General features: G+C 46.0%; 3 protein-coding genes across 6 annotated transcripts; 1 reads left to right on the top strand and 2 right to left on the bottom strand.

Annotated features, from left to right (window-relative positions):
* The first annotated feature begins 1,655 nt into the window (after positions 1-1,655).
* Positions 1,656-3,984, top strand: LOC6575156 (serpin B13). The gene is made up of 2 exons (XM_002001136.4): positions 1,656-2,826; positions 2,907-3,984. Exons 1-2 carry the CDS (start codon positions 1,705-1,707, stop codon positions 3,756-3,758), a joined length of 1,974 nt encoding a protein of 657 aa, XP_002001172.1. The 5' UTR covers positions 1,656-1,704; the 3' UTR covers positions 3,759-3,984.
* Positions 3,985-5,693: 1,709 nt separating this feature from the next.
* Positions 5,694-7,119, bottom strand: LOC6575155 (cAMP-dependent protein kinase catalytic subunit 2). Its single transcript, XM_002001135.4, has 4 exons — positions 6,725-7,119; positions 6,499-6,664; positions 6,164-6,441; positions 5,694-6,110 (listed from the first exon to the last, which is right to left on the bottom strand). The coding sequence occupies exons 1-4, from the start codon at positions 7,117-7,119 to the stop codon at positions 5,894-5,896; spliced, it is 1,056 nt and encodes a 351-aa protein (XP_002001171.1). The 3' UTR covers positions 5,694-5,893.
* Positions 7,105-8,992, bottom strand: LOC6575154 (cAMP-dependent protein kinase catalytic subunit 2). Of its 4 annotated transcripts, none has more exons than XM_002001134.4 (5): positions 8,625-8,992; positions 8,287-8,516; positions 8,052-8,217; positions 7,710-7,987; positions 7,105-7,657 (listed from the first exon to the last, which is right to left on the bottom strand). In XM_002001134.4, the coding sequence occupies exons 1-5, from the start codon at positions 8,799-8,801 to the stop codon at positions 7,444-7,446; spliced, it is 1,065 nt and encodes a 354-aa protein (XP_002001170.1). In that variant the 5' UTR covers positions 8,802-8,992; the 3' UTR covers positions 7,105-7,443. The 4 variants fall into 4 exon arrangements, with proteins under 4 accessions (XP_002001170.1, XP_015023342.2, XP_015023341.1 ...); XM_015167855.3 differs by having other exon boundaries at positions 7,560-7,652; positions 8,625-8,989; XM_015167856.3 differs by lacking the exon at positions 8,625-8,992 and having other exon boundaries at positions 7,241-7,657; positions 8,052-8,237; positions 8,287-8,379.
* Between the last annotated feature and the right edge of the window lie 10,003 nt (positions 8,993-18,995).

The following is an 18,995-nucleotide window of genomic DNA, read 5'->3' as shown; positions in this document are numbered from 1 at the left end:
GATATATATGTATGTATATAGCTCAAAATTTGTATATATTTAATGCTTAACATACTTCCATTCTATATCAATTTCACATATACAATATGGCTACACATCTATGTATTGAGCTTAAAGCTTTAATATGCTTTAAAAACTTTTGATTTATAATAACAAAAAATTTATTTTTTATATTTTTTGTCTAGCTAACTTATTTATTCAATTATTTCAATTTCTTAGTCATATTATTTTAAAAAGCTTTCAGTCTTAAAATTCCTAAGCATACAATGAGCTCCATATTTAATATTAAGCTTTAATGTGCTTTCAAATTTTCTTTTAAAATAAGTATAAAATATTGAGTATTCGATTTTCAAGTATTTCTCAATGACATCAAATCTATTCTCAGCTATTGTCTTTTCGATTAAAGTTCTTGGTTTCATATATGGCCTGACAAACCTCGCTTAAAATCGTTGCTAACGAGCTGGGTTAGAATCTCTGTTGAATTGATTGGACTGCTGGCTAAATAAATTGCATAAGAGCTGCTGTCGGGTTTCTGTTCCGTGTTGTGACTACACAGAGTTCGCTGCCCCGGGTCTGACAGCATTACAAAACTTTACCCGTCCGCCCCGCCCAGCCCCTGTTCCTTGATTAACATCAACGGCATTGCAATTGTGCAACTTTTTGTGCGGCTTGTTCTAAGTGGATGGAAACTCGTTTGGAAGCTTGTTTAAATTTAGCATTTTATTAGCGACTCACACCTGGAGCTGTAGCTGTGGCTGGAACTGGGGCTGGTAGCAGCGCAGTCGACGTGGTTCGACCAAGTTCTGCTCGCTTTCGCCCGCTTTCCGCATTTGATAATCAAAATCAAGTCGACGCCGGCGGTAGCGCCAGCGCCAGCGCCAGCGTCAGCTTCGGCTCTGGCTCTGGGTCTGGCTCTGGCTTTGATGATGGCCAAGTTCAGTGCCCTCGAATTGTGTTGACGCTTTCCGATCGCTGTTCGCTGTTGATGTTTGCATCGAAATTGGGTTAAGCGTGCCCAGGTACACACAGAGAACACGCTGCGAATCAATTGTTGCATGATCCGCACACCCAGTGGCTAAGGTAATCTTTGTGGGGATTGCTTAATCCGTGGGTCTGGCGATTGCCACAGCGTCAACAGCGTGAACATGAAAACGCAATTAGCCCACATCGAAGCCAGAAAATCAAATGGCCAACACGTAGGCCATATGAAAACCTGTTAACGTTTCAATGACTTTGAACTTTTTTTGGGCTTTTGGCTTTTCTTCTGTTTGCCGCCTGCATTTGCATATCGTTTGTTGTTTGCTTGACCCATTTACCGTGAAGCACTTGGAGAGCCGTGGCCCTCTGCTGGCGCTGCTTGAAGCCCACGCCACTTCCACTTTCGTTGGAGCGCGACTTTCTTCCACAATTGCCCATCGATTGTTAGTTTTGGCCCTCAAGCTGGGCTCCAATGGATTTGGATTTGTCAGAGCTTGTTACTGCCGTAGCCGACGCTGCTGCTGCTGCTGTTGCCGCTGCCTCTGCCGCTGGCTCTGCCTGCTGCCTCTGTTTGCTGCTCTGTAACCAGTTTAATGAAGTCGGCGTCTGCGTCGACGTCTATTCTGAACGCAACTGATTCTCGGTTGGCTGTTTATAAAAAGTCTTTGGCCAACTTTCTTGAGCTTCATTCGCGACTCAGGCGCGATCGTCAACGTCTCGTACAGAATGAAAGCAGTGCTCCACCTATTGTCGCTGCTGGCTGGTGCCAGCATTGTGTATTCCCTGCCATCTCTCGGGGCTAGGGAGAACGCCTTGCCCAGCTCGTTTGCCAGCGAGGCCTCGCAGCTGATTGCCACGCAGCTGCTGAAGCACAACAAAGACATCGACGCCAACCAGGTGTATTCCCCACTGGGAGTAGCCACCATTCTGGCCACGCTAGCAGAGGGTGCCGATGGCGAGACCTACGCGGAGTTTGGCCAAGTCTTTGGCTTCCCGAAGGAGCGACAGCAGCTGAGAGCTGCCTTCGAGCAGGCCTTGGCCGTCTTCCAGAAGCGAGACACAGTCGATGCGCTGCCCTCGTTCCAGACCTGGTTCTATGTCTATCGCAACAACAGCGTGCGCGAGGACTACAAGCAGCTGCTGCAGCGTCACTACTACGCCGAGGTGAAGGACATCAATAGGGAGGAGTCCGACTGGCAGGAGCCGAGCAGCTTGACGCTGGAGGGCAGCGGCACGGACGGGGATAGCACAGAGCCGAGCAACAGCAAAGATGTGATCGGCTTCGAGACCCTGAAGCGCATTAACGTGGACGACGATGCTCCCATTGGCATCAGCGAGGACAGCTACGGCGAGGAGGTGGTCAACAAGGAGGCCTCCAAGTTCGACCGTGAGGTGGATGACAAGCAGTATGTGGAAAAACCAGTTGCCTTGGCCGAGGCAGAGCAGCTGCAGAGTGAGCGGGAGCAGCTGACCACCGAGCAGACGGCAACGGATGCCGATAGCAGCAGCAGCAGCACCCATGCACCAGTGGAAAAACTAGAAAAACCAGCTGAGATCGCCCTGACCGTTAAGGAAAATGTTGCCGAGAAGCAGCAGAACAAGCGCAGCGATGCCAATGCCGAACAGAATCCAAATATTGAGGAGAACGAGACGGTGCAGGAGGATGAAAAGCTGCGCAAGCTGCTACCTAGCGACCAAGGCAATGCTGCCAACCAGGTGACCGCCAGTGAACCCGAGAAGGTGCGCCTGCCCCTGCAGAAACTGGAAAATGCCGTCAAGTCAATGGTCAAGGAAGGCGCCGACGAGATTATGATTGCACTCGAGTCGCATCTCAGCTCAGTGGCTCGGGTATGTCTCAGCTGCAGCTGCAGATATTCTCAGGTGACTTTTCCCTTAGCTAACTTCGCTTCTCTTTCGTCTCCTGACAGGTCTACGGTGGTCGCAGTCTGTTCCGCAAGGACGATATTGCCTGCGCTCTGAGCGCCAACGCCATCACGGGTCGGGCCAATGATGCCAAGACCAAGATGCTGCTCTTCAATGGACTCTACTTCCACGGCAGTTGGCGTCAGCCGTTCTACCAGCTGCGCGACGGCAGCGACGAGTTCTTCTTCATGACAAACGAGGACGCCATGAAGACGCCCATGATGCACGCCCGCGGCAAGTTCAACGTCTCCGACTTGCCCCACCTGAAGGCGCGCCTGCTCTCGCTGCCCTACGAGAACGACCAGTACAGCCTCTGCATCGTGCTGCCCAATGAGCCCGAGGGCCTCAGCGAGGTGATCGCCCAGCTGGAGCCCAGCGACTACAAGTACGCACGGGAGCACATCCTGCTCAAGGAGCTGCACGTGACGCTGCCCAAGTTCCAGGTGATGGAGACCTCGCGCTCCGAGGCAATGCTCAAGCAGATGGGCCTGAAGCGGCTCTTCTCCCGCACCGAGGCACAGCTTAACCTGATGTCCGAGGACGAGGATCTGCACATCGACGAGATTGTGCAGTTCGTGAGCGTGCGCGTCGACGAGGATGGCAGCAGCACCAATTCCCTCTCCGCGGGCAACATCCAGGCCCGCTCGCCGATTGCCGCCGAGGCAGCTGCCGTGCTGCCGGTGCCAGAGCCGGAGCCAGAGCCGGGCGTAGAGCGCTTCGATGTGAATCGCCCGTTCGCCTACTTCATTGTGGACTGCAGGACTCAGGTGGTGCTTGCCTCTGGCAAGGTGTACGCGCCCGAGTCCGTGGATGAGCTGCCGCCCGTGTCCATTGAGGTGGAGCTGGAGCAGTCGTAGATCTTCCCACATCAATCAATCGCTTAGTTTAAGTTTCGTAACGAATTTTCACCGATTTTCATAGCTCTAAGTGCTCACACGCAATAAACAAGAATTTCATATTCCACAAAAAAGAAAAAAGCAAAATAAAGTTTCCTGCCGATGCTGTGCCTGATTTTTCCCAGCCACTTGAGCAGACGCAGTCTAGCGGACTCGGCTTCCATTTGCTGCGCAATCAAAACAACAATTAATTCGCTTACTCGCTGACTAACAACAACAACAGCAACAACAACAGCAACAATAATAAGCGACTGGCAGCGAGATCAACCCTCAGGATTCAATTGTCTGTCTGTAATATGAAATGTATCTGGCGGTGGGCATCGCTAATTTCCGTGCAGCAAATTTGTCATTGCAGTTGCCTCGAGATTGAGAATGGTGAATTGAGAGCTGAGAATTGAGAGTTGAGAGTTGGGCCAGGGCTCGGGGGTTGCTTGATGTGCCGTGTGCCGTGTGCGTTTGCTTTGTTGACTTTACTCCAAGTTCCATCAATTCTCAGGCTACTCAAGCGAAAGCGGCGCATCCGACACGTGCCCCTGCCTAGCTGGCTGGCTGGCTGGCTGGCTGGCTGTCAGCCTTGGCAAATCGGACAGCCCTTCCCTTCAAGTGGTCAATGGGCAGCAATTAAAAGTCTCATTAGAATGCATGATGTCTTCTTTTTGCCAACAGCCAGCCAAGGTGGCCAGCCAGGTTCTAGTTCCGCACTCGCAGCACGCCCAGCACTCGCAGCACTCGCAGCACAAGCCGAAACAGAGCACTGAAAGTGGATGTCTGGGAGCAAAGACGCAGACACGATTGCGAATGCTGGCGCCAGGCTGTCGGGCGCCAAGAGCCAGAGGTAAAAACAGGAGTAAATGCGTGCCATGATTATAGTGATGACGACTTCCAGCCACCCCAGCCTCCTGCTCGGCCCGGCTGTGCCTGGAGACGCAGACCAACTCCTGCTGGCCTCCTGGCCTCCTGGCCTCCCGGCTAGCTGCCAGCCGAGCAGACGATGATGTTTCATCTTTTCCACATGAAAACTCACGTAACAAAAATTATGATAATCATAACTTTTTTCCTTGTTTTTTTTTTTTTCTGTGGACTTTTTCCTTTGCCTCTTTGTTTTGTTAGCCACTGGACAAAGGAGTCGCTGGCGTTGGCCAAGGTATTTGTGGGCCAGGCTGGCGTCTGGCGTTCGCTCTATTTTTATTAAGTCTTGCATATAAATCAATGCTGCCAGATATGCAGAGTAGCCCCGAAAGGTATCCAAGATTTATAAGGGCTGCTTTCTTTCTGGCCACATTTTCTCTTTCTTTTCTTTTTTTTTTTTGCTCTTTGTCGTCAACTCGTTTAAACATTGTGCAACATAATTCGCATGAATAACAAGTGAGTATCTATTGTTTTGTCTAGAGCAGTGTAGTTTAACAGGACTTGGACACTCTTAGCTCAAACAGTTGTAATGAATAAAAGAAAAGGAAAGTTCTTTAACACACCCCCGCCCCCGCCTGACAAATAAATAGGCCGAGACGCAATAAATTCATCCAATTGCATCAGAGACAAACATTTACTTGATGGCAATTTCAACAAAGCGTCACGCAATGTCTTCAAGATTTATTTGGCCGCTTCAAGTCCCATTACAAGTGAAGTTCGACGAATTAAAAATGCGCCCGGCTGCAGGCAACAAGTGTGGGAAATCTGTGGAATTTCCAACAGGGCCAGCTGTTTTCCGAGAAGAACTAAACCGAAACAAGACGAATTTTCCAGCGCCGTTTCACGCTGACATTTGCGGCGTGAAAATCTAATGAGCACATGTGGGCGCCAACTGACAAAGGGGAGCTGCTGCTGCTGCTGCTGCTCCACTGGAGTGAGTGAGTGGTTGGGTGGGTGAGTGAGCGGCTGTCAAAAAAAGTCCACGTCTGTGTTTCACAGTGTAAGACAATTTTCAACTTTATTTCCTCAAAATGCTAAACTATTTATGAATAGATACCTATTGTTTTAGTCTTATTATTTTTAATCTATTGTAGGTTGATTCTCCGGTTGATGGATACAGTTTATAGATTACATTGACAGGGCTCCAAATGAATTCAGATTTTCTCTATTGTAGGTCACACTGCTTGTTAGAAATCTACAAAAGCTTCTTCGTGCTTGACGGTCTTTGACTTTGGTTTCTGTTTAGCATCGTTGTGCTTGTCGAAGTTAGAAATGTCCTCGGCATTCGAAATTGTGGGCGTGTATGGGGGCTGTATGGTCTGGTTGAGCAGCGGTATCCACTCCACTTCCTTGAACCACTCATGGTTCTTGATGTCCTTGTTGCCCCCAATTAAATTGCCAAATCTGCAAATACCGTTAACATTTAGATTACAGATAATAGAGCAGAGTTCCCTTGCCTTTTCGAAAGATCCACTTGCAGTAAATGATCCACCAGATGACGCAAAGGCCCCGAGAAAGCACTGGGCATTTTGTAGTCCCCCTCGCAGATCTTGTTGTACATGACCATGACGTCGCGACTGTGGGTGGCGAAAGGCGAATGGCCGGCAACAAACTCGTAGATTAGCACACCAAAGGCCCACCAATCGACGCTGGTTCCATAGGGCTTTGACTGTATTATCTCCGGTGGCAGATACTCCGGCGTGCCACACAGGGTCATTGTACGCGTCTCCACTTTCTGCAGGAGAAGAGAAAGAATTTACAAGTCAATTTGCCTTTAACGAAGCACACTTACTTTAGCAAAGCCAAAATCCGTCACCTTCAGGTAGCCATTCTTATCGAGCATAATATTCTCGGGCTTCAGATCGCGATACAAAAGACTGCAATAGTGGAGATATTCCAGGGCGAGAAACACCTGAGCCGCATAGAAGCGCGCCTGTTTTTCGCTGAATTTGCGAACTCTGCAATGGGAATCCGACGAAATAGATAGTTTGATATAAGATATATAGTTGCCGACTCACTTGCGATGATAGGTAAAGAGTTCGCCACCCATTATAAGCGGCAGGACGAGGTAGAGGCTGTCGTTGTCCTTAAACGATGATATCAGATTGACGGTGAATGGAAAGCACATTGAGTTGAGCACTTTTTTCTCGCTCATGACATGCGAGACCTGTTTGGTCTTGATAATTTGATCCTTGCTCAGCTGCTTCGAGGCGTAATAGTTTTCGCCGTCCTTCTCCTTCACCAACTGCACCTTGCCAAACGAGCCAGCACCCAGGGTCGCCTTGATGATGAAGTTATCGAGACCACACGACGGCGATGGGGTATTGCGAACGAACTTCTTGTTGAACTCATCCTTCAGCTTATCCAGTATGACGCCATAGTCAACCTTCGGACTAAAGTACTGCGGATCCATAGTGGAATCCCGCCCATTAATTTAGTTTTGTTTTCTAATTTTTATTGTTTTTTTTTTTATTTGGCTATGTGTACAAAACTATTAATAAATGCACTAAGAATTTCGACTAAATACTACACACATTTTTGGGACAAGCTAGTCAAGCAAATAAAATTCATAATAATGAAAAATAACACAAGGGCTACTTGTAGACCCTGATGATCCACATTCTGAGTTCTGAGCAGCATAGCGTAGTTTCTTGTGGAGCTCACATTGCTAGCTATCGCAGTTATCAGATGAACCAAAGCTCAGCAGCGAAAACAAAACATATTGGAAGACCAACGTTTAAAAATTATTAAACAAGTCTGGGTGGCGATTTATTTTCGATTTCAATTTCGTTTTGGACTCAAAATTTTCAAAATTTGACAAATCTTCAATACTGGTAACGGTCGGTAGGAAGGGCGGGCTAATATCTTGATTAAGGATTGCAAACCAGTCGACGCCTTGAAACCATGCATGGCTCTTGATTTCCGTGGAGCCCTCGGTTGAGTTACCTAAACTGAAGAAGTATGCTTGAAATGCGGCCCGTTAAATGGTTCCGGAGTGCTTACCGCTTTGAGGGCTCACTCTGCAACAAGTTCTCAATCAAGTTTTTCAGCTGGGGCGTAAAAAACGAAGGTATTCGATATTCGCCCAAGCAAATTTTCGAATACATCAATATGACGTCACGATTATGCATCGAAAACGGCGAATGGCCAGCCACAAACTCATAGATCAGTATACCAAACGCCCACCAGTCAACGGACTTTGAGTACGGCCGCAGTTGAATGATTTCCGGTGCCAAATATTCGGGTGTACCACAAAGTGTCGACGTCCTATTGTCCACACGCTAAGTAGATCAGTCTTCTACATAGATATACGAGCTAAGAGATCGGAATGAATTGCCGTCTTACCTTGGTAAACCCGAAATCTGTCACCTTAATATAGCCGCGAGCATCCATTAAGATATTCTCCGGCTTCAAGTCGCGATAAATGAGGTTCATATGATGCAAGTACTCGAGGGCCAGAAGCACTTGGACCCCATAGAATCGCGATTGCTTCTCATTGAATTTTCGCACTCTTGGTGCATAGGGGAAGGACTGTGTCTGTATATTTGCAGATCGAATCGAAGTTAAGGCTAGAACTCACTTGCGATGGTAGGTGAACAGCTCGCCGCCATTGACAAACGGCAACACAAGATACAAATAGTCAAAGTCCTTGCTGGCATCGATCAAGTGCACAAGAAATGGGAATCGAACGGAGCTAAGTACGGTCTTCTCGTTGTGCACGTGACCGACTTGCTTCAGCCGCACCAGATCGTCCTTATTCATCATCTTAGCTGCATAATAATTTTTGCCTTTCTTTTCCTTAACCAACAGCTGCACTCGAACGGAGATATGTGTATATATATATATATATTTATATATTTGTATATATAGAGAGAGAGGGGGGAGTAAATCACACAAATATCGATCGGGATAACTCACAACAGTGCCAAAACTGCCATTGCCAATGATTGCTCGCTGCACGTAACTCTCAAGGTTGGTGTACGGCGATGGTTCCTGGGACTTCCAACGCTGTTCAAAGTCCACCTTAAGCTTATCGAGTATGGCTGTGTAGTCTTCCTTTGCATTAAAATGTTGGCGCAAGTTCTGGCTACTCATAATCAGCTCACTGGCCTTTTAATCATTTTCCACGATAAGGATGGACAACACTTGGGAGTAGGATATCTGATAATCAGTAAACGAATAATTTGGGCATTCATAATTTTGTTTGCTTTTGTGTTGTTTCAATTATTTGACAAACGAAAAAACAGAAAAGGCAACACACATCTACATTCACTCTCGAACACTATTTCAATTAGTTGGGCGTGCCGTCTAAATTAGGCCAAGGTATGACAAATAAGCACCGACCCCCAGCCAGACAGACACCGCATGACCGCATGACCACATCAAATGCCAATTTCCCGTGCGTCGGCCACACATATCAACGTCACAGTCCCAATCCCAATCCCACTCCCAATCCCAGTGGCAGTCGCAGTCACAGTCACAGTCCTAGTCACTGTCAACCTTAACGTTCACGTCACCGACTTCTTGATGCGGTCCGGCAAAAGTAAGAAAAATTGCAAAACGTCCAGTTGATAAATGATGCTAACCAAGATTACATAAGTTCGTAATTTTCTAGTACATTTATTTCTACATGTCAGCTAGTCAGCTCTCAGCTCTCAGCTCTCGACTCTCAACTAAGAGCCTCTGCACGTTTGCAGTTGGCATGCGATGATGGACACGTCGGCCATCCAGCTCTGCAGCTGAAGACAGATGCTGATAAGAGCCAACCGGATGCTCCGGTTGTTGCATGGCTTTTAAGGTAACTAGCGAACGACGACCCGTTATTGGCCATTTTGGGCATTTTGGCCATGTGTTATGTGTGGCGTCTGCCCGTTGTTGGACGCAAATTGACAATTAATCATTATCTTTCAGCGTTTTAAGCCTTAACTTGAGTGGGGGGCTGTGAAGGGGCCTTGGGGCTGGCAGGCAATTACCAAAAGGTTAGCCTCTGCCTAGGCTCTTGGCTCTTGTATGTGGCGAGGCATGTGCAAATGTCTTTCTAAATATGTTTGGGGTTGCTTCTAATGTGGTGACATTTGTATTCGAAAACTTCATTATTCATTGACAAATGCTTCAGCGGCAAAGTTTCAAATTGAAAGACAATCAGACTGTTGCACAAATACTTGATCGGTTCCTAGGCTGAGCAGTTTTTCACATAAGATAACAGATTTTGGTGGGATGTAAGACCCTAGATGCCGGTGCTTAATTAAAGTTAGTTTTCATTTTCAATTAGCACTAACCTTTAATGAGCAAATAGTATATATATTAATTATACAGTAGAATCCGGTTTTAACGACTCTGACAAACTTATACAGCTATACCGTCTTCCGGGTATCACGACGGTCCCTTGAGCGTCGTTATAATCGGTTTCTACTATATAAGGTTATATATCATATTCATATTATTACCATTTCAAGCAAATGAAAGAGTTTTGGGAGTATTTTGAAGTTCAATTTACGTTGATTCTTTCGATATGTCAATGAGAGATAATCCCTCAGGTTTGATTTTCGACCATTTCTTGTCATATATCATCTCATATCATTTCAACAGCATTGCATAGGCTTCTCAGCAACTCACAGTTCACTAGAGTATAGATCGTTTCAGTCAGTTTAAACTCAAGTCAATTATAATGGAAATTTGGTATATCTCTATAGCGAAGAATCGCTCTCATCACTGCGTACTCCATATTCTCATATGGTTTTTAATACACTTAAAATTTCGAAAATTTGTCACGTACTTAACATAACGCAATTGCTGCTTTAGGTTGAACCCAACCGCTTTCACTTGCACTCTCCAACGTTCTCTCTCTCACTCTCTCCCTCCCTCTCGCCGTCTCTCTTAACTTGAAGCTAACCAGTAAATTAGAAATCGTGCAAAAACTAAACAATATCACTTAGAACGACCCAATCCAAAAGCTTCGCCCATTTAACATACAGCCACAAGATGAGACCCGTCACACACACACACACGCATACATACCGAGAGAGAGAGAGAGAGACAAGATAAACTCCAGTGGACTAAGATATGTTAACGACTGCAATAAATAAACGGATAATATCTGGCTCGCTAGGCCTTTCCATAAATACACACATCCACGTCCATTGGCCTCGGATTCGACTGCGTCTTGGACGCCTTGGGAAGATGCGTTCGCTAAGCGGGCCGAGAGCAGATTAAGTCATACGCACACGTATCTCCTCCAGGCGGAGCAATTGCCATTTCTTTGGCTGCTGGCAGCCACACTTAAAATTCATTAGCTGTATTAGCGGACTGCCTCTGCTTGGCTTATGCAAAGTAATTGACGCCCCGATGAACTGTTGACACGCTTCACATTTGTCTTGGCGTTTTGCTGCTCTTGGCCAATATTTGGTTTAGTTATCAGTGACATTTTTTCTTTGCTCTGGCTTTCTGGGCTTAAGTAGGTGAAAGTGAAAGCTGGGCACAAAATGGCCAAATTCAATTATGCTGAAAGGTTTCGCCACACGCATGTATGTATGTGTATGCCACATTTGCGAGCAGCCCTCGCCATTAGCGCTAATCTCTACACAAACGGGATATGAATCATGGCACACACACACAATCAGTCCTCTCCCTTTCTCTCTCTCTCTCTCTCACTCTCTCTTGTCGATTATATGCTGCATGCTGCATGACCGGCAAATGCATTCACTGTGCACAGTTCAGCAAGCAGCAACAATGTCAACGTGTTCCACCTCAGCTGAGTCCTACACCCCCCTACCCTCCTCCCTATATCACGGCAACCCTCCCCTCCGCGCATGTGTGCAAAAGGTGTAACTAATCCGCAGGCCATGTGACTTTTGTCATGCGCCGCGCCGCTGTCAGTCACTGGCGTTAACCTCCAGCTCCGACTCCTGCCAGCTCTCCTCCCTCTCTGGCCAGTACCTTTGCTCGTAAACCCTTTGCAAGTGCCAACGGTTTCCAGTCAATTCCACCCCAATATCTGCTCACAATGCGAACCTGCCACCGCTCGTGCCTCCTGCCTCCTGCCCCCGGCCTGCTGACTCCTGCCTCCTGCGTTCTCATCTTCTGGCTTCACCTTCAATCATCGATGTGGACCGCCCGCTATTGTTGCCATTGCTGCTCGTGTGCTTGCTCCATGTAATCCATTGATTCGTCCAGAGCCCTAGTCGACGGGCCGCGCTGCGGGTGGCAACGGCGCTGACATTTTGCAGCTGGCTGACTTTTGTCCATGTTTGAGGTAAGTTTTGGCATTAAAGAAATTATTATGATTATGATTATGATTATTTGAATGCGCATTTACTTAGTTTTATTGCCGGTGCACTGGACTGTGCTGACAGTTTGACTTTTTGGCCACCTTTTGTGCTGTCAGATCGTCATAAATCAGCCATAAACAGGATCCCCATTGATGATATCGACTCAATAAATCAATTGCATTTGACATCAGGTTTTATGTGCACAACAAATACTGTCCCGTACACATGACAAAATTATTGCACATATGAGTGCATTTGCAAAAAAATAAAATATAGAGAAATTTAATACATAACAATGCCTAAAAATCGATTTATTTTATTTATATGAACCACTTTATTCGGTTTAATATATTTAACTCGACAATCTAAGGCTAAAGGAGTTTGATAGGATCATTGTAGTCTATTACCGTTGACGGTCCTTCAAGACTTTTGAGCGGATATGATGATCAAAGTGAAAAATGTTCTTTGATATGATACTTTCACCTTTAACTTTCATTAACTGTAACAGCGAGCTTCGTGTGAGTGCATTACCACATTTGAACCGATTACTCAGTTCTCTTCCGTATGAAAAGTAAAAGAGGATGTTATCGAAAATAGACTAATCGTCTTTACAGAAAAAATAAATATGATTTAATAAAGACTACATATCTTATCATAGATTATGTCCCCCTCTCACTCCTTCAGTTTGATTGGGAATCTGTAGAGCTTTCATTACTAAACAAGTTTTTTCCTATACATATCATATATCAATTCAGTTATTTTCTATATCAAAAATTTCTCTACGTGTACTTATTCATATTCTAAACAACAATTTGTAAGCCTTTCAGAGTGAAAGCCAACGCATTCACATACAGAGAGAGAGAGAGAGGGAGGGAGAGAGAGAAAGAGAGAGAGAGAAAGAGAGAGAGGGAGAGAGAACTGGAAGCTGTGGTAACCGGCCGGTTAAATGGCTTTTGGCATATAATAAAAACAATGCTGGGAATAAAAACAATTGCAATTGCTAGAATTTTAACATTTGCCATAAATAAACATGAGCCGGTGGCATTTGCCAATTGCAATTGGCCATCGCAATTGCATGCAGACAATTTTTGGAGGAAATGCGAAATGCTGAAACATTTTATTGAAATTCAATTAAAGTCGTATTTCAATAATTGGCCACGCATGGTGCGCATTTCCGTGCCGTGCTCGATTTCAAAACGACGCTCGGAATTTATGACTTTTCAATTTTTGGCCAATTGTGAAATGTTGCCACTTGGCAACTGTGGCATGCCCCACTAGTGAATGTTGCTGTGGTTGTTGTTGTTGTTGTTGTTGTTGCGGCTGCTGCTGCTGTCCATTTGCCAAGGGGGAAACGGAAATTGGTGCAAAATTGATGCCCGCCGTCGAAAACTCCATCACAAGCGCTACGCTGCATTAGGCTGCAAGTTCTTATCAGTTCCGAGCTCACCACCCTCAGCCCTTGGCCTTGCCAACTCCACACACACACACACACACACACACTCACACTCACACACACTCACTCACACACTCACAGCTACCCTTAGCATTTCTCTCACGTTAAGTGTGCAAAATTTTGCGTGATTTGTGCGAATCTCTCCTCTCATTGGAACATAGATAAGAGTCTCCATTGCAGGGTATTCCCCTTCCCGGAGGGTGGTTAGTTTTGGTCGCCTTCTTGTTGTCATTGTTGTTGTTGTTTAGTGCCATAAATTCTTCTCTCTTTTTTTTCCTACATGTCATATCTGGCTCTCCATTTAGGCACAGATCATTAAGTTTCCACGGCATTTCTATCTGATTTAAAGACTTGCCAGCAATGGGAACATGTGTTTTAATAACTTGCCTGGACTACTATAATATTTCTAATATGTCTTTATATTATTTTTCTATCTTAGTAGATATTTATATGAGGTCTCAGCTCTAGATTTGATGAAATGCAAATTGTTGGTTCTTTAGCATATCAATTGGGTTATATATCAATATAATTATAATAATATAATATATTATAATATTTGAAAAGTCATTCACTTAAAAGTAGTTTAATGTATAGTTAAATTAATTTAAATAGAACTTTTTTTTATGAATATGGATATAAAATTGAATTTTAGCTAGATTACTCACACATAAACTCTTAAGATCAATTCCTTATATATCCCATATAGTCTGCAATATTTCTGAAATTTCACCAGCTCAATCGCACTTAAGGAGATATTTTTAGCCCTAGGTATGCAGCCGCTTGCCTCGGAAATATCAACCTGAGACGTGTTCAAAGCAAAATGACAACTGCAGCCGCATAGAGCAGGAGGAGATAGATGAAGCCATCTATATATATATATGGACAGATGATGCTATAGCCACATCATCATCAACTGCATTGCGGGCGAGAATCGCCTTTAGATCTTAGAGTGCGCCGAGATCTTATTTCTAGAGTGCGGCATTTAAATTTGACAGCGGCGCGATTTGCACGCTTAATTGAGACAGGTGCCCAGAGCAGGAGCAGAGGGAGTGACGTGCCGTGCCGTGTCGTGGTGTGGAGGAGTTGGTGAGCAGTGAGCAACTGCGACATGTGTTCGCTGCTGTTGCACAAGCCGCAAGATTTATCATCGTGCCACGTGTGTCATTACGGGCGCTGCGTTCTTCACGGGAATAGCGAACGACGCACGCCAAATGCAAAATTAACAACCTAATTAATACCTAGACCTGTCAGAAGGCAGCGCGACATGCCCATCCGCTTAGCCGCGCCGCCTCGCCCCATGGGCAGCCGCTCCCGGTGCCCAGATAGCTGGCATAGTTGCATCATTTGCAATGGGCGGAAGGAGGGAAGCTGCGGCAGATGTGGGAGTGAGCATAGTGAGGCATATTCGCGTTTTTAATTGGTGCACATGAGCAGAGGGCGAACCGCAAACTAACTAACGGCCAGCGGGCGGTCGCTGTCAAAGTCAGCTGCTGCAGGAACTGGCTAAAAATGGCTAAAAATGCAGAATTGACTGCCGCCGTCCGAGAGTTTCAGCCATATTGAAGGCGTTTGCGGTCGTCTAACAGCACTTGACCGGACGTTTATTGAACATTTTTACTTGCGGTTCTCTCGGCTCTCAACTCTCTACTCTCCACTCTCCGCTCTCCGCTCTCTGCTGGCAGTGCTCAGTGCTCTTGGCCAACTGGCAGCTGCTTTGGCAGGCACTTTTATTAATTTCGGCGAGCGCCTCTCAATTTCACGGACAGTCATCAGTATTAAATGCAAATAGCTACAAAATGGGATTTGCAAACAAAGAGGAGCCGAGAGCCGAGTGACAGCGAGTGCCATAGATTTGGCGGCTGTCCTGGGCGAAGCCAGCGGAATTGGCCAAAAATGCGTTAAATGCAAATTGGATAAGAAGTCGTGTCAGGCAGAACGACCAGGCGCTGCATATTGCTGCCAAAAAGAAACCAAAATAAAAGGCATAACGAAAAGAAGAAGCAGCCGCAACTGTAGCCGAGGCTACAGCAGTTGCTGAAGGATATCCGCAAGGATGTGGCACTCGCATCACATGAGCGTCGAGCGCGAGGCCGCGTTTCGTGTTCATTTCACAAATGAAAGCCGCGACAAACTTGAAAGTGGATTACGTTTGCCTAGCCTGGATACGCCAAACCAGGATACGCCAGGGCCGCCCCCTCCTGCTCTTCGCTCTGTATCCGTATTCGTATTCGTATTCGCGCCGCACAGCTCGCCTATCTGCCGCCGCATGTTCTTGCAACATAAATCCGTGAGTTTTGCGCGCTCGCAAATTTATGGCGCTGGCGACACTTTCAGCTCAAAGTTTGCTGCCAGCGGCATTGTTGTATTTATGACCGCGACATGACCTGATCCTGCCGCCACTTCCTGCTCGCTGTTCGCTGCTCGCTGTCGTGGGCGACTGCCGCTGAAAAGTGTTGCGAGTACGTGCAACCTCAGCCTCAGCCTCTGAATGAGCCTGCCTCTGCCTCTGCCTCAAGCTGCAAGCCACAAGACTTAAAAGTGGCGCTCGGAAATTGGATTTACTTGCGAGCCAAACGGCCGTCTTAAATCTGCACGCCTGTCAATTTGCTCCTGTTTAAGCGCGATTTATATGGCATCGGGCACACCCCCTCCCCCTACACTTTTGGGGCGCTACTGCCGCTAATGAGCGCCGGCTGCCTTTGTCCCTCTGCCTCTGCAAACAAGCCAAACAGGACGCTGGCAGCGTGCCCCAAGACTCAATTGGAGTTAATTACGTGGAAGCGGCTCACTGTCACAGAGGCGCAGGCAGAGGCGGAGGCGGAGGAAAAGGCACAGTTACAATTACAGTTACACTCGGCTATTTACATGTGATACTCCCCCACAAATATGACGGCAAAAAAGAAAAACTAAGAAGCAAACGGCTTAGCTCGACTGGAAGATACTCTGCCTTTAGTGTTGTATTAATGGGAAGTGAATTAATTTTGTGAATGATTTGATGACTTTGCTGAGAAGATAAGATTAACTTTAGGAATTCGTAATTAAAGATCTCGAGGAAAAATTCTATGCTTGTTTAGAAAATATCTTTAGCTACAAAAATTGAAATAAAGTTGTCTTACATTAATGCAGACCAACTTATTCCTTAAGCTACTCAAAAAGCATTCTTAAAAGTTTTAGGATTATCAATCTATCCTAAATCAACAGAAACGAAGGTCCATTATATAGAAAATACATATACAAAATAAAATACGATTATATTAAAAAATAAAATACAATAATTTTAACAGCAACATCCTTAACTTACGTAAAATCTAGTTCCCGTCATTAATAGAGCTGTCAAGTCCTACGACATTTGCATTTCATATTCAAGTGTCTAATGAATATGCCCTTTGCCCATACGTAAATGTAGGGTATACAAAAAAATATGCTCAATTCATTGGCTAAAATCAATTCAACCGGATGCATAGCGTCGATGGCGACTGCTGACCGTTGGCCGCTGCCCGCCGTTCGCTGTCCGCCGTTCGCCATCCGCCGTACTTCATCCGATTGCCGTTCGCCTGCCCCTTGGCAGGATGTCAATTGTGATTGAGCGCGTTTTGCTTATGGCTGCAGAATCCCATTTGCAGTTGTTGTTGTTGTTGCTGTTGCTGTTGTAGTTGTTTGCTCAACGTCTCAGCATTTGGGCAAATGGGCAGCCAAAACGTAGCCATAATTATTGTTATGTTAATAAAGAGGCCTTGTCCAGAATAGAGCTGTTAGTTATTTAGAGGGTGGCCGCAGAGGCTTTAGTCATCTGCTCGGCCATTGATTTTTACGTTATGTGTTTGCGCATCGACTTTGCATAAAAATGGCAAAGTGACACAAAACTTTGACGCTGTGGATAAAGATTCGGATATACTATACGGGCTAGCGGAGTGCCGTACTGGCTGAATGGCGGAATGGCGGACTGGCGGGCTGTTTGAGTTTTGGCTAAACGCCTGCAAGTATGCCACAAATTTCAGCCGCACGCCATTAACAGCAGACTCTCAAGTCAAGGGGCGTGGCAGCCAGCACTCCTTTCGTTTTTTTAGGGGCAGAGTGAGAGAGTGACGAGAGTGAGGAGGGGGAGAGGAAGACAGAGATTCGTTACAGTTGTTGGTAGCTGCAACTGATACGAAGCACCGCCTCCACGCCTACCCCGATAGGTGTGACAGATCGTGTGATTGATGAAATGCGGGCAGCAAGCAGCCTCCCGAGCCGCCGCCTGTGGGCCGCCAAACTAATTTCCACATTTTTCACATTTACGAAGACAAATTGAGGTGCGAACTTGGGTCGAGGCAATAAAATTGCCGAATATCAAAACAACAAAATCTTTTGCAACAGTCGGCCATAAAAAAAGACGAGCCGAAAGGGGTTTGAGTGACTGAGTGACTGAGTGAGCAGGGGGGGCCGAAGGGGGTTAGTGCCACACATTTGACACAGAGGCTTCAAAACACCGCCAGAGACGCGCTGAGAGTGTCAGGCATGCGAATGCCAATTGTTTTTCGATTTCGCCGCTTAAAAATGCGCAAATCCGTGAGCGGCGCATTAGGCGAGGGCTGCGTAGGAAGTTCGAAGTTGGAAGCTGGACCCACAACACTATAAAACTCAATATCTACAACAATAAATTTCAAGTCGCACACACACACACACACACACGCAGACACGATAGAGCAGTTGCACAGCTGGGGAAACGTGGCGAATCGATGTCATTGCCGATTTCTATTTTGATTTCGATTTCTTGCCTTTATGCTGTTTACTGTTGTAGTTGTTGTTGTTGTTTTTTAAGTTTTCCATTTCATTTCGTTTTATGTGCGACTCGCCAAAAGTTGTCAACGACAATTCGCTAGCCATAAACGTGGAAAACTCCCTCCTCCCCTCAGCCATGCCCAACCCTCCCATACCTCTTTGGCTTTTCAATAAAACCCAACACCAGCCGCAGACACAGCCCATCCGCTCCGGCCATTATTTGTATTAGCATAATGTTGTTTCGATTCAGATTCTGATTCTGATTCCGATCCGATTTGCTACAATTTTATTTATTGTTTTTATTTTTATATATTTTGTACACGACAAACTTAAGCATTGCGCTCGTAAACCAATCGAAATTACATTTTAAATAGTTCTTGTTTCTCTCTGCTGTGCTTTTTTATGGCTAATTTATGCGCATGGCCAAATCGAATGGCCGTAGGTCGAGGGCCATCAAAACTGGCCACCAGAGATCTGCAGCGATTGTTAATTGAGCTGCCTCTCAAGCCCAATGCCATATGTCGTTCACGATTCGGAGTGATCCACGGATTACTCAGCTGTGCAGCGTCGAGTGGTCAAGGCCATGTCAGAGGCGACCTTGGAGCATGTGCGAAATGTGCGAGCTGGAGATCCATTATTATTTTGGCGTCTCAATTTGTAACATTTCCCCAATTCTCAGTGGCTGTGGCTCAAGTGCAAAAACCCAAAACATATGAAAAGAGTCAATAGAACTGGGCCAGCGGGGCAGATGGGCGAAATGTACGAAAACTCTGCATAAAAATAGACTGCATGTGGATGAATGAT

This window comes from Drosophila mojavensis, unplaced genomic scaffold (genome assembly GCF_018153725.1).
Source record: "Drosophila mojavensis isolate 15081-1352.22 unplaced genomic scaffold, ASM1815372v1 contig_231, whole genome shotgun sequence".
NCBI lineage: Eukaryota > Metazoa > Arthropoda > Insecta > Diptera > Drosophilidae > Drosophila > Drosophila mojavensis.
The sequence above is the reverse complement of the archived record's forward strand: the minus strand, read 5'-3'. Positions and strand labels throughout refer to the sequence as shown.